Raw genomic sequence first — 15,442 nt, 5'->3', positions numbered from 1 at the left:
TGAACCAGTGACTTTGGTCCGTGGGCCGACGCTCTAACCGCTGAGTCAAATTAGCCAGGGCAACCTTTTAGGTCTTTAATGGCAACCTTGATCTGTCTTTCTTCCAGGATGTGTTATTGTTTTTGATTTTCCATCTTGGCACCCCACTTGGCCTTCCCTGCTGGGATGACTCTGAACCTACACATGAAGAAGCCAATGTGGGTGTTCTGACAAACGTCACATACGTCCATACTAATTTCACATTAAGTGTCAGGGGAAATAATCACTTGGTGGGTCAATGGATCCAGTGATGCTACTGAGAGCCCCTCCTGGATCAGGACTTCATTTATTTTCTAGACCTTACAAGTCCTACTCTAACGGGGGCATAAGGACACTTTAGGTCCATGGGTACCAATGTTGACTCAGATTCAAGCCCAACAGTCCTCCAAATATCTAGGTGTTTCCCTTTCCCACCTGAGTAACTGGCTTCAGGCCCCTTTGGGGGAAGCCCTAGGGAAATCCTTACCATATATACTTATAGTCCTTTCCTCCAGTCAGTGGGTTCTGGGGATGAGAACTGGCTCATGTCTGGAAACTGGGCAAGAGACTGTGACATTTTATTGGGGCAACTTTCTTCAGCCTCCTGATATCTATCATTGATTTCCTTTGATTGTATAAATATTCTTGTTGGCTGGCTCCTGTCCTCCCCTGACGCTGTGTTCAGTTGAGCATCTCTATAGCTCTTTGCGGTTCAGGGTGCCCAGGCTACCACTCCAGTCTTGCTGCTCACCATAGTAATTGTACCTGCCTTGCTGCCGATCGTTAAAATATCACCACCTGGCCTCTATTATGTCCCTATCTGATCATCCTCATTGCTATCAGGGAGCCCAGTGCTCCCTGTAACAGCACCTCTACCCTCAGCCTGTCCCACAGTGGCCAGCCGCTGCCAAGGATCTCCCAGCACATTCATCATTGCTTTTATAAACAGAGTCCTTAGGTTTCTGAATTTATGGAGTCTATTTACTCTTTGGTGCCACTTCTCAGAGCATTTGGATGCCTTCCTCTGCTGTCTGCCATGCCCACCTGGCATTTCTACTTTATTTGTGAGGGACATCACTTTCTAAAAGCTTCCACATGGTACTTGCCATGGTGCCCAATTCTGTATCACGGCTGAGTAATCCCATATCCATAAGCTCTAACCTGATCTATCTTTGTTATGTCTCCCTTCAGTCCACTTTTCTGTGGATCTGGTTTTGCATTTACTCTCCCAGCTCCCTCTGGCACAGGTTTCCTAGATCCTGAAACTCCTTTGCAAATGGGACCTTCCTCCCTTGTCAGGCCTAGCACTTTTCTAGCTGGGTGATGCAGATGTTGTGGAGGAATGAGCTGGAGGCAGACCATTGGGGTGTATGTATTGCGTTGCAGAAGTCTCTGTATCATCTTCAAGCACAGAGAGCACTTGCCTTTGTTAGGGAGAAGTGCGACACCTCTTCAGGTCCAGAAGAGTCAGGAAATCTGGGATTCAAGATTAGTGAGTGCATTAATCCAAAAGTTCCTCCCCCAAACATCAGGGCCGCTCTTCTTCCCAAGCAGGGTCCTGACCTTGGTACGGCAACCTTCCTTGGGTTGAGCATTCAACCTTCTCTGGAGCGCTGCTATCTTCATGATTAAGTCCTGGCTCAGATTCGCAGCTTTTTTGGTTCTCTGGTTGCAGGAGATGAGAGTCTCTCATGATACCAAAAAAGCCCTCTTTCTGTAACACTTTTCTTTTAAATTGCTGATGTTTTTCATTGCCTTGCCCTCAGCAAGAGCAACCTGATTCCACAGTCCAAATAATCATTTTTCCTAACCTCTGCAATGCCTGAAACACTGCACCCGCCCTGTGTTTCCTTCTACAGGCTTCCCTTCCACTGCTATAGCATGGCAGGGCTGCTGTGCCTCCAGTGATGTGCCAGTGGGCATCCAGCTCTCAAAACCCATCACAGAGGCTGCTCCTAGACACTCCTGGCCCCAAATGTATTATGCTGGGTTCCCCCTGGAAACAGACTCTGAGGCAGAGATTTGTGTGCAGGAATTTATCAGGAGTGTTCTCAGAAAAAAAGCCCCAGGAGCATGTGAGGGAAGAAGGATGGGGCTGAGAAGCAGCTTAACCACAATTCAGTTGCTACAGAGGCCTCAGCCAATTCTCTGAGAGGCTCAGGAACTGGGGTTGCTATTCAGTTACTCTGCAGGAGGCAAAGCCTTGGTCTTAAGGGGGAAATCTGGACAGCACACCACAGCATGCACTACAGAACTCTCCGGAGATCCCAGAGTTAGAGGCAGCAACACTGAGAAATCACGGAGAAATCGCTTTCATGTTAAACTGCCAGTAATCACCACATATGAAGGTCTTGAGAGGATAAACGCAAGCAGATGATTGAGCACCTGGAAGGAAGCTCAAGTAGTTAGTGTAAAGAATGGTTCTTAATTCTTTAAACACATACTTAAGCATCTGTTTGTAAGGAAGTGAGAATGAGGCAGAGAAAAGAACAGACCCCTAGCTTCACTAAGCTTGTATTCTGATACATGCTGGGTGTATGTGTGGTGGAGGCCCCTATGAAGATAAAGGGGAGGAGGGAAGTGGAGAGGAAGTCAGGAGGGGACCCTGAGACAGACAAGTAAAAGAAGTGAGAATGGGACCCTGCACAAGACTAGGGGTGAGAGCAGGCCGTAGTGTACTTTGCCGGTCCCCCCACCGCAGCCCGGTCCTCCCTGCGCCCCCTCCTCACCCGGCCCCTTTGCACTGCCTCACCACTACACCCCTCTCCCCCAGCTCCTCCTGTCGCCCCTCCGCGGCCCCCTTCCCCGCATCCTCCTCAGTTCCCCCATTTCCTATCCCCTTGCCACCGCCACCCCACACAGGGTCCCACCTCTGACAGACCCCGCCCCTCTCCGGGACTCGGCCAATGGGCAGTTGGAGTCGCGCTGTAGGTGGAGTCATCACGTCCTCGCCCCTCAGCTAGCCTTCGGCCAATGGGGAGCTGGGCAGGACCGATGGGCGGGCACGTGGGAGGAGCCGGGAGGCCAGGGAGCCCCGGACCCGGCGGGCGCAGGGCAGGGCGCAGAGCGCTGGGACTGCGCGGCCGCTCCAGCTCCGTGTACTCCGCGGGGCTCGGCGCGCGAATTCCGACCACCATGGCGGTGGAGGAAGAGGGGCTCCGGGTCTTCCAAAGCGTGAAGATCAAGATCGGTGAGCGTCCGGGAGCCGGCAGGGGCAGCAGGGTCTTCGCGGGTCTCGCGGCGGGCGCTCCCAGGTCCCCGACCCGCTCCTGGAGATGCGCGCTCCTAGTCGAGGCCCCCTCCTCACCTCCTGGGGACTGGCGGTCGGCGAGCCGCGCCCCCTCCCCACCTCCCCACCTCTCGGGGACTGGCGGTCAGTTGACTGCGCCCCGTCCACCTCCCAGAGGACGGCCGGTCTGCTAGCCGCGGCCCCCTCCCCACCTCTTCCAGAGGACCGTGACTGGGCCGAGCCGGGCCCGCTGGCTTCGGGGAACTCAGCTCCCCGCGCCTCCCCTGCTCCATTAGCAGTCCCAGGTCCCTGGAGGTGCATTGCCGGGGGTGGGGTCTCCTGTAAGGAAGGGGGGGGTGCGTTTTAGGACGCGGGTTCTGTCCCCTCTAGGAGTGTGTGCCTGTGTGCCTGCTTGTTGTGTGCATGAGTGTGTGCCTCTGTGTGCATAAATGCGTGCGCGTCTGTGGGGACTGTGGAAGCATGCATTTCAGGTGCCAAATCCACCGATATCAGGGTTCGGCATCTCTCATCAGCTGCTGCACCCAGAAACTTCCTTTTCTGTGAACGTGTAAGCTCTTCCACATGTTCCCCTAGGGGAATGGGGCCCGGGTCGGGCTGCTGACTGTTGCCTGTGTGTGCACACATCTGTGTAGGTGAATGTGTGTTTGTGTGTGCATGTCTGCCTGTGAATGTGTGGAGCGCATTCTGGCCCAGGCTCCCTCAGGGCCACCCCTCCCCCACCTTCCATTGAGAACTGGCGGAGGAACCTTTTGGCCACCGGGGCCTTCCATTCAGGCCCTGTCACCCGGGAGGATTCTGCCTTTCTCACTGGACCCAAGAAGGGGGGAAGGGAAATGAAATGCAGATTCTGGAGTGGATTGGAGGGCTATATCTGGACTTCCTGGGTTTATCTGGAGAGATTTGTTTTTTTCTAGTTCTGTTTTATCTTGGGAGGGTGATGTGCAAGTCCCTCCTCACCCCCAAACAGGATCCAAGCTTGGAAGTACTGTTATACATTAATGCCATAAGCGTGTGTGTGTGTGGGGGGGGGTGGCTGGGGGGGCAGGGGGCGGGGAGAGGACAGTTCCTGTTGGAGAAGGCTTCTGAGGACCCAGTGTCGTCATCCTCGGGGTCCTTCATGACTACTGAACTCCCTATCCCTGGGAGTGCCCCACATTTCCATGTATTCCCTTGTGAGAAAGGGCCACAGGGAACAGAGCCAGGCACCCAGTGACTGTTGAAGTGTCAGTTGCTGATGACATTTGATGCTGCCTGAGGAATTCCAGCTACCCCAAATCAGCATGTTGTTTCCTGTCTGCTTTATTTTGGTTTATGGATCATTGCTGAGACGCTGTTGATTTTTGGCTCAGAAGCACTGCAGATAGCATGTGGCAGCACTTCAGCCTTGAGGAGTCAGCCTGGAGAGGATTTCTCTTGTTTACTTGGTTGAAGTCTGCTGCACTCTCACACTGAAAGATTCAACATTGAGCTCCACCTGAAGTGGGGGCAGGGAAAGCGCCTCTGTTAGGGTCCCCTCAGCCAAGAGCTCAGTGCCTGGGTCTGGTTAGTTGCATGGTGGATCTCAGAGGATTTGAGGTGCTTCCTTAATCAAGGGGAGAAGATAGGGACATAGAAGTGGGGGTGTGGTTGTGGGGGAATGTGCCAGGGTTCTGGGTACAGTGGGCAGTAATGGGTCTGGGGACTGTGTGGTCCAGGCCCAGCACAGTCAGCCAGCCTCAGACTACTCAAGCAGGGCTCTGGAACTGTGGTTTGTTAAGCAGAGAGCATTGCTTTCTTTCCAAGATGACTTAGCGCGTGAAGCAGGAAGGTGAGGAGACACTCACATGTTCAGGGTAGCAGCCCCACTGGCCTACCAAGTGCATGCCCCTGGGAGGGTCCTGGACCCTAACACGGAGGAACCTGGTGTGGAAGAGGGGGCAGAAGACGCTGCTTGGTTATGTGGTTTCTCTTGTGTGCTCCATTTGAAACAACTGAGAGAAATACCCAGCTCAGCTGAGGATTAGTGCAGTGACAGGAACATCTGCCATCTCTAACCCCACGTGGGGAATGGGTATTGTTAGAGCCTTTGGAGTCCCCCACCCCCATGTTTGGGAGCTATAGCAATGAGGCAGAAACACCCCTGCACCAGCCTTCCAACTCTCTGGACATGGTTCCTGCTCTGAGAAGCCCCTATTCTCTCCCCTTTCTGAAGAGGGTCTTTGCCTACAATGGTGGGCTATAGGAGGGTGACATCTGTGTCTCGTCTTTATAGCTGGGGCATGCAGGGAGCCAGGACCTACACACAGAACTGGCAGGGCCTCTTCCTGCATCTGAGCGCATACATGGAAGAGGCTGTGCTGCTGAGTTAGTGGCTGGGCTGGGCTGGGCTGGGCTGGGCTGGGCTGGAGACTCTGAAGGTGAACTGTGGATGGGCTGGTTTGCGGCATAGTTAACTTGAAGAAAAGCCTATTAGTAGAACAGTATAATGATCCCAAGGTGGGTGATGTGCTGATTTCTTACCCTGGTCCTCTGTTTGTGGCCTGTCTTGGCTCTGACTTGCCCAAATGCCCTGATCTTGAAGGCATGGGGATGAGGACACTGTAGTTGATTTGGAGGAGGGGCAGATGTGCATGAGACACTGCACACACCGTCACATGCACACTTGCCTCTCCTTCTAAAGAGAGACACTGGCCGAGCTGTCCATTCATCTCTGAGCCTTGTCTCCAGGCTAGCTGGCTGCCTGCCCCGTGGCTGCTCTTGGCTTGCTAGATGACCCGGGGCAAGTGTCCTCCCCTTTCATAGCCTCATTTTTCCATTTGCAAAATTCAGGCTCTTATTGTGTACTGCATCCGGTGGGAGCTTACAAGACAGTGTTGTTCAGGCTTACATTAATGCCCGCCCCCTCACTCCCAGAAAAAAAGACAAAACAAAAAATTCTCCTTAAAGTTATACCAGTAAGCAATAGCTCTACTGTTGCATAGAAAAAAGGCAGAACACTGAAGGGGATGAAGAGGTGGTTTTTGTTTTGTTTTATTTTAGGTGTAGGAGCTTTGGCCTTTAGTTCTTAAATAGTTTTGAAAGTGTGATAGCACTTGGTCTCATTGAGAGTCTAAATTTGAGGGAAATGGAAAAAAAATCTTCTTTCCTTTTCACCGTTCTTTTTTCTTTCGCCTTTTGCAAATGAGATGATACATAAGAAAGTACCAAATAAAAGTGAGATGTTTTTATTGTAACTATTTTGAGTCTTCATCTTGAACCTGTTGTTTTCCGCATTTAAGTCTTGCAGTGTTATTTTGGATAGTTCTTTAGGACATTTAAAAATCTTCAACATTGTCTATCTTTGGTGCCAATTATTAACTGTTTTTACAGCGCTGTCTCATGTCGTGTACGCTGAATGCACTTCCTATGAGATGACTACTTTGAGGAAGTGTGCTCTGACTTTCCATGAGTCAGGGCTTCAGCCCTGGAAGGGAAACAACTTGAAGATTTCTAGGCGCTGATTGGGGGAAGAGCTCAGGGAAAGCACTTCTGCTGGCCATTGTTATTTGGGACCCAACACTCCTTTAGGCGTGAGATAGCTTCACTTCCCAGTGATATTTTCCTTTTCCTTAGTAGTTACTACTGATTTTTAAGTGTATCTTATCTTGATAAATGTGGTCAGTTAAGAGCATTAGACAAAGGTGTGTCTGTCAAGCCAGACAAAAGCATAGCCTGGCACTTCAGAGTCAGAGTGAGTAAAGCCATGTTCCTGGTTTTCCTCATCCGTCTGGGGTGCAGTTTGGATCTGTTTGGTGTGTTGGCATGTGTGTCCCATGTGAGGCTGAGCTCTGCCTGGTTCCATGCTGCAGGCCTTCCTCTGACCCGTCTCTGCCTTCCTTCTCCTTGGATCCCCTGCGGCCGCTCCTCTTGTGCTCACAGGGTTCAGGGCAAGCTCTCCTGTTCCTTCTCTGTAAGATGAGAGCTTCTCTGCCAAGAAGGGCAATGGCAGTCCCGTCCAGCACGAGGATATCGGAACTGACAGTTCCTCCCATTCAGCAAAACGTGGCCCTGCCCAGCCTCTGCCCTCCCTCCACCTAGTGGCTAACATGATCTCACCAGGAGGAGGGGTGCCTCCGGCAGGGCACTGAGAGAGAACAGGGACTGCGGTGAGGGTCCTTAGTCTGTGCCTCCCTTGGCCAGGCAGCTGGCGAGGGGGGAGATGGTGAAAAGACTCAGACCGCAGCGGTCAGGACCTCAGGGTTCTAGGTCCGCTCCACTAAAAGTGTGAAATGTATCGTAACCCGATTTCCTCTGTGGGCAGCAGCAGTGTGGCTGTCCCAGGTCCCGTAAGGATCAGATGCGAGGGTGGTCCTGCCTGAGAAACTGAAGTAGTGATTGTTAGCAGCAGTGTCTTCACAGGGCTGAAGAGCACGTGTTTTCTCAATTAGGGAAAACATTTTGTGAATTTAAGGGACTTATATCCGTGACATTAGTGTGTGTGTGTGTTTGACAATGTAAAAAGAGGCCATATGTGGTTCTTGGCATCAGGGATTTTATATTCTCTTGAGCTTTTTGATGCTAAAATTAACCTGGATATTCTATTAACCGAGATCAGCTAGATGCCTTTGCTATTTTTAACCCCTAAGGACTAATGTGCAGAACTGGGCTGCGCCCAGGGAGCATCTTGGCTCAGGGCCAAGGATGATTTCAGCCTGAGGCTCCAGGTTTTGCCTGGGAAGGGGGAGGGCTGCAATGCAAGTGTGTGGGGGTGGCGAGAGATGCAGACTTCAAGCGTCTAGTTTGTGTGTATTATCTCACTGTAATTTGAATTCTCGGAATTCTGTGACATCCACTTTGAGGAAGGGGGACTTACAGAATTTAACTAACCTGCCCAAAGTCACCAAGCCTGTAAGAGTGGAACTGGGATTTGAACCCACTTTTGTGCTATGCCAACGTTCTAGTTCTCCTCACCACTTAACACTGTCTGTCTTTTCTGTGTTCATGATCTTGGATTTGAATGGTGGTGGTGGTGGTGGTGGTTGGGAGTGGGGATAGTGCAGATCTTGTGGGGAGAGCTGGCCTGGTTGCCTTGAGACACTGACCAGGCGGTACTGGGATAAGAGGTGGAGAGGATAGAAATTGTGAAGATGTGATCTTGAACAGAATGCAGAAATCCAGAGATGGTTCTCGATTAGGGCCATCAGCAACGCAGGCAGCCCCCGGACTTGTTAGGAACCTGGGCGGGAGCCAAATATGGGCTGCCCTGTAGATGGAATCACTTGGCTGGAATATAGCATTTGGTAGAAAATGTTTAGATGTGCTTCTCTGAAGTTAACAAGGTATAAACACTCACACCTTCCTGAAGGTACTTGGGGAATGAGAACACCGGCACATGTCTTAGTCATAAGAAGTGCACATGTTTAGAAAGGGGTGGATATATTTGTCGGAACAAGCAGGAGTCGTAGCTGCTAAGGCCTGAGGTGTGAGGTTTGCAAGTCACACTTCCGAGTGATGCTGAAGATGGTCAGGCTGCTGTGTTCACAGTTGGAGTTTGCAGGCTGCTGTTGTGGGAACAAGAGCCCCTCGGAGCCAGTGGAGGAGTGTAGCTAACCACACTTGGAATCGGAGACCCAAGATCAAGTCACGGCGATGTTTCTCACTAGTTCTGTGACTTCAGACAGATCCAGGTTCTCTGCCTCAGTTTCTTTGTCAGAGTGGAGAGTAAGACCTTTTTCGGGAGCTTAACGAACAAAGGCACTTCCACTGCTCTGGTCTTTAATTGATAGGTGTAAATAGTACATTTGAAGTTCCAGTTTGAAGCTATTTGTTACGTTAATCTTGTAACAAATCAGTGTTCCCACTAAACAAATACGGACAGCTGCACTTTGTGTGATTGCAGGTAGGAGAGGGAAAAGCAGCCTTGAACCTGCCCTGAAGAGTTTGAAGGAGGGGGTGATTGTGCGATGCAGAGCTGGGCCATGGACGCAGCTTTGGGGGACAGCAATGGTTGGCTGGAGCGGCCAGTGAGGTGTGTGGATTGGCCTCTGGCCTCTGAGTGGGTAGAGTGGGGCGCACGGGCGTACCTCATGGGGACTTGAATGTGGAGTCCTGCAGACGCTGGTTACCCCTGGAGAGTCCAAGGTGAGAGAGCAGGTGTGAGATCATGGCGCTTGGTGGGGGTCTGTCCTCACTGGTGGTCTAGTTTTCTGCATCCCGATGTCAGGGTGGGAGTCTGTACTCAGCAAAGGAAAGGAGGACTCACGCTTGACCGGATGTTCTGACTTTGACCGGTGGGTACAGATATACAGGAATGTTCATGGCAGCAGCACCACAGTCAGGGTTAAATGAACAAATAGCAAAAGTATATGCCAGTGGGAAGGGTGATTGCAGTATGGTCTTCCACAGCGCGGAGTGTGGTGCAGCTTTCAGAGGAATGACGGCCAGGCCAGGCCACATGATGGCAGGACTTCCATGGGTGTGACTAGAAAGAAAAGCGAAATACAGACGGTCTGTCTCAGGTCATCCCCTTAAAGAGTAACAAGCATGTGCAGTGTGGACATAAAGACTGACACAAGCCCGTCAGCGGACTCTGTGTGGTGGGGGGCGTGGAAATGCTTCCACAGGAAGAGGGAAGCAAGTAAGGAGTAAATGATCTGTTTGAAAAAGCAGGGACATGACTATTATGCATGGATGTGACATTTGTATATAGATAGGTAAACGGAGACTTTAAAAACACACAGCAGCCCTGGCCGCTTTGTTTGGCTCAGCGGTTGGAGCATCGGCCTGCGGACCAGAGAGTCTTGGGTTTGGTTCCTGTTAGGGGCATGTACCAAAAAATAAATAAATAAATAAATAATAAATAAAATAAAAACACATGGCAACCTATAAAAATGGAAGGAACCATGTTCTGCAGAGGAACCAAGGCCCAGAAGATAAACTGATTTACCTGCATTGTCAAAGGCTCGCTCTGTGCAGGGAAGTGTGGGAGAGGCAGGGCTGTTATCAGAGTCCAGAAATGAGTGACTAACAAGCCGGAGCACAGTGAGGGCTGTCAGAGCGAGGGCCCAGGGCTGGCTCCGGAGAGGAGCCTCGGACCAGCTCCGACACGCTGAGCAGGGTGGGCGCTGCAGCTGCTGTGTTCAGGAAACTCTGACACGGGAAAGGGAACTTAAAGTCATGTTATACACAGCAGATGACCCGGTGCTCTTCTTTACGCGTGAGGCAGCTCTGAAAATAACAGTTAACGTATTCAAACTTTGGTATAAATGCAAGTCCCATGATCATCCTTCGAAATAAGGAGATGAGTGTCTCCCAGTTCTTGGCTTCCCAGCTCGCTCTGTGGGCCAGGAAGCTGTTCTCACAGGGGGGTTGTTAGGTCTCACTCAAGCCTACCCAGGATCAGTGTCGGGGACGCTTTCGGTTTGAGTGTTTTTTTTATCATTGGTGGAAATGATGGATCATCAAAATGTCCGTGGGATCAAAGATGGTGATTCCTTATTCTTTGAGTGTCTGAAAATACATGGCATGTTTCTGCGTGTAGGACTGGATTCCCTGGGGCCCTAGCTCTCCATCTCCTGAAATGTGGCATTGTTATTTCAGTTTTCCAGTAAGTGTGAGCCCCACGCTGGGAACATTCGGCCTCCTGGTATAAGAGCATGGTTGGTAAATGTTGTATCTCAACATGTGAAACATGCCGTTCCGGGTCAGCATGCTCCTCGGCGGCCTGGGGGGAGGCTGGAAGCCGCACATAGGGCTACCTGTAAATCAAAACTTTGTCTAGACACAGAGCACAGAGCCCTTCACTCCTGAGTCAGTTGGGGAATGACTCTTGTGCCTGTGTTTTCCTCTTCACATTGTTCCTGTTCTTGTTACCTGAATAATCCCCAAAGGAAGAACTGTTCTATCTTGGCCCTCAATTGCTAACGGGATATAATCCCAAGGTGAAGTCCCTACGCTGGGTGGCAGTGCCCTCCTAACCTGGTGCCCGCATCCCCTGCGCTCTGGCTTTCTGCTCAGCAGCCGCGAGTGGACCAGCAGCAGGACCCAGTCACCAGGCCCTTCTTGAGAGCCGTCTTCCTGCTTCGCTGGCCTCCAGGACAGACAGGATCCTGGGACTGGGCTCAGGCTTCTGGGTTCTTGGGGACAGTGAACAGAATTGAGCGTGCTAATTATTAGTGCATGTATCTATTTCTGGAGCCTTGTTTTTGGACTCACAGTTTTGTAAAGTGCCACGAGGGTCCAATTAGGCGTGATCTGTGTGCTGGCCACTTGAGTCAGGGCCAGCTTCTCTTTCTTTGTCATTATAAAAAGCCACCCAGAGTAATCTCCACTGATCCTCACGCAGCCACACCTGTGAAGTAGTTGAGGATGCTACATGTGCCCTGAAATCTTCTCTTTTGCTTTGTTTTGTGTGTGCGTGTTTGTTTTCCTTCTGAGGAAAAAGATTTTCTTTTCCTTTTTAACTCTTGTGGTTTTTCTTTTTGGTTCTAAATCCATTTCTGGGAGTTACCAAAACAGTCGCTTTGTTTGATTTTGTGTACGCTGTCCGTTTTCACTCCGTCAGATCAAGGGTTGCTTAGGGGGCCATGGACATGCTGAGTGAGACAGATGGCTCCTGTAGGACATTGTTATGTCAGAATCATGTACCAGTCCTGTGCAGGGAGCCTCCCAAGGTCACACAGCAAAAGGTCGTGACTGCCCAAGTTGTCCTATGCTGAACTTGCAATTACCCAGGCTCAGGCGCTTCTGTGGTTAATAAGGAACAGCCTTCTTGGGTGTGTATCAAATCACTTCCTCAAACAGATAGCTGATTTCCCACCCGAGGCCTTCTCCTGCTCAGTGAATCTTTAAATGAACAGTTATGGGACTTACTCAGCAGAGCAACACTTTCTCATAAACCTGTGGTCCTTGAAAGGCCAAGACAGCGGGGGGCTTACAGCCTGCTGACCCACTTCCCAGCGGAGTGTCTTGAGCTGCCTGAAATGCCTGAGCAACTTCTGAGACCTTCAGATGGAGGGTTCTGTGGCAGGGCAGGGCAGGTGGGAGGAAGGTAGAGTGGGGCAGTTAAACTCGGGCACACAGGAGGGTGGTTCAGCTCCAGGTCCGCAAGCTGCTGAGCATCTGCTTATGTTGGCCCAGCTCAGTTGGGGCTTTCCAAGGCTGGGGTCAGACTGTGGTACAGAGCTATCAGCAGAGATCCAGGAATAAGAACTGGTTCCGGAAACTCCATCAGTGTGCAGACCCCAGGGGACCTGGCCAAGCTGGCTTCTTGTTAGAGGTCTGCGTAGGATGCTGTGACGGACTGGTTTTCCCATGGCCTTTGGGATGGGGGCTGGGCTGGGGAATTCCAGATTGCTAGGGACTAGGCTGGCAAGCTCAGCCTTCTCAGGAGGCTCTGCTGGCCTGTCCTGGAGCCAATAGCCATAAATGGTTTTTAACTTAGGATCAAACAATTGGGAATTTTATCTTCTTTATAGAAAAGTTTCAAGGGCAGTAAATTCTGCTTATATGATGTTCACATGGAAAACACACACCACACTTCATAAGCTCTGACCAACTTCTGGACATACACACAGAGGCACATGTGCACACATGCACACATATGGGCACAAACACAGGGGTACATTGTACACACACACACACACGTGTACATATAAACAAGTGACCCAGACACATGTGCGCACACAAACATGCACACGTGACACACGTGCACGTGCACACACACACACACACACACACAGGCCCTGGGGCATGTTTCAGGAGTAGAGGTACACAGTGCTGTGTGCCCAGTGTGGTGGTGGGATGGAGTGGAGGTGTAAGGGAGGCTCCCAGTGTCTTCTGCATATTGTTACCCGGTAGCCAAGGTCCATGGCCCCAGGAACTGGTCTTGTGTGCCCGAGTAAGGTAGGTGGAGTTTTAAAATGGGTCCTGTTTCTCAAGCAAGCCTGGATCCTTTTTTGTCTTCTTGACATGGTGGAGGCTGCAGAGACACTGCAGATGGTCACATGGCTCATGTGGGCCCGATCCCCAGGGGTCTGTGTGTGTGTGTTTGGGGACACCTGCAATCTGAGAGCCCTGAATGTTTGGGGAGGCATTCCCTGCCTGCCCTGGGGCCTCCCTGCTGTGACACCTGCCTTTCCACTTTCTATAATGTGAGAGCTTTTTCGGTAATTGTTTTTGATTTTTTAATATTTTATATTTGATCAGAAACCTTTCACAGAAACCTGGGGGTTTTCTGATAGCTTTTTTCCCTATCTGTTTCTGGCCTGTTGACTGCAGTCGGATGGGAGTTCCCAGTCTTTGCCCAGCTCTGAGGACCCTGGGCTGGGCTGGGCTACTCAGGAAAATATACTGGAATTCAGAGAGGGATGTTATTCTAGGGAAAACATGAAAAGGAAACTACTGCAAACACTGGTACTTGAGCTGTAGTCAGAAGTGACCAGTGGCTTAGCTCACCTAATGGAATGGGAACTTGGTCTAGCGTCAGTAAGGGGAAGGCGATCCCTGGTCGATTCTGCAGGTTTTGATGAGAAGTTCCTTCCACTTCTTAACTTGGGGCAGGGTCAGAGGGGGTTTAGATACAGGCTTTTGCTTCATACCAGGCTTTATTGGTGCAAACCCCAGGAACTAACTAGCCTACTTATGTGGGAGCCCCGAGCTTGGCAGCCCCCACCAATACCTTCCTGGAAGGGGGATGTCCTTGCCTGGTGGGATTCCCACTGAGCTGGGTGGGCTGCAGGTGGCTCGATTGTCCCCTGCAGTTGTAGTTACACAGTGATGACTCCCTAAGAAATCCCGGGGAGGTGATGGTCAGAAGACCTCGGCAGCTTCCTGAGCCCCCCCAGCTGGCTCCGTCCATCTGGAGTCTGTGGCATTCCTTTCTCTGTTCATCATTTCCTGCTCTGCTCAGCTCTGCGTCAAGTATCTGGAGAAAGAGTTTCAGCATTTGGACCCAAGAATGTGTTTATGCATGTCCCGACTGGAAATAAAGGGTTGTGTGGAAAGAGAAAAACCACTTGTCATTATGTTTTTGCTCAGTATCTTGATTTTCAGTTTATTTTGTTTCCTAGAGTTTATTTCTGTGTTCCCTTCAGGGAAGCTTTCTCCCTCTGCCTCGTGCCCTTCCTGGGCAAGCAGACTGTTGGGAGTGGCCAGGAGGGAAGAGGAGGGAGCAGGCTGGGCGTCAGGTCCCTTGACTTAGGCTGGTCTTTGATTTCTTTTCCATCTGATCATTACTCACTATAATCAATAATAATTTAGTTTTGTGTTTCTCCATTTTTCTTTTCCTGGAGCGCTGGAGCGGTGCTACTTACATGTACCGCCCTCTCCCTGCCCCACTTTTCTGTTAGTAACTGCACTGGAGTCTGCCGGGTTGGTGACTATAAGAAGGTTTTTTAAATCAATTAATTAATTAATTAATGCATTCACTTATGTATGTATGTATTTATTTATTTAGAGATTTTGAATAACATTATGTGAGAGCAAACACTGATAGGCTGCCTCCTTCGTGCCTCTACGGGGGATGGAGCCCAAAATCTGGCCACACGCCCTGACCAGCAATCAAACTGGCAACCTTTCAGTGCAGGGGACAACACCCAACCAACCGAGCCACACCGGCCACGGTGAGAATGTTGTTGTTTTTAAAGTATCTGCTGCTTTTCGGTAAAGAGGGCCGGGTGCTGGCGAGCTGGGTCCCTAATCCACCCTGGACTGGTGGGTGGTCGCCTGAGCGCGTGGACCTCCAGAGCTCTGCCTCGTGCTTTAGAACCCGGTTGACTTCAGGGTCACTGCGGCCTACAAGTGGTGCCGGCACTGCTTATCAAATACAGTGCTTCAGGACCGTTTGGGAAACTTCCGTGTGCATCTAACCTGGGAAATACTGCGGGGGATGTAAAACTGTTGATTTTGTGTTAGGACTGGGGTGGGCCAGGATGGGGTAGCCTTCAGAAGTCAGTGTAAGACAGATGGCTTTTTAGGGTCACTACAAAGCAACGACTAGCACTATTAGTTTGACTTGAGGCATTAATCATAAATACTCGTGGGGGGAAATTAGTTTTCGGAAGTTCTCCTCCTGCTATGAAGTACACATGGGTTGCTTAGGTGGCAATTCTGAATCACACAGGCTGACTGTTGGCTGAAGTTAGCCTAAGGGGACCTGATGTGTGCTCCCTTGAGTGTTTCATGTAGTTAGATGCCACCCTCAAATGCTTCATATGG

The 15,442-nt window shown here is 50.7% G+C and overlaps 1 protein-coding gene across 1 annotated transcript in view; it reads left to right on the top strand.

Annotated features, from left to right (window-relative positions):
* Positions 1-3,077: 3,077 nt before the first annotated feature.
* RASA3 (RAS p21 protein activator 3) overlaps positions 3,078-15,442 on the top strand; it is a 119,903-nt gene continuing 107,538 nt past the window's right edge. Inside the window, exon 1 of the mRNA XM_036250037.1 lies at positions 3,078-3,208. Within this exon, the coding sequence (XP_036105930.1) occupies positions 3,154-3,208 (55 nt within the window). The 5' untranslated portion in view covers positions 3,078-3,153. The remainder of the gene's footprint in view (positions 3,209-15,442) is intronic.

Source organism: Molossus molossus, unplaced genomic scaffold (genome assembly GCF_014108415.1).
Source record: "Molossus molossus isolate mMolMol1 unplaced genomic scaffold, mMolMol1.p scaffold_m16_p_9, whole genome shotgun sequence".
Lineage (NCBI taxonomy): Eukaryota > Metazoa > Chordata > Mammalia > Chiroptera > Molossidae > Molossus > Molossus molossus.
The sequence above is the reverse complement of the archived record's forward strand: the minus strand, read 5'-3'. Positions and strand labels throughout refer to the sequence as shown.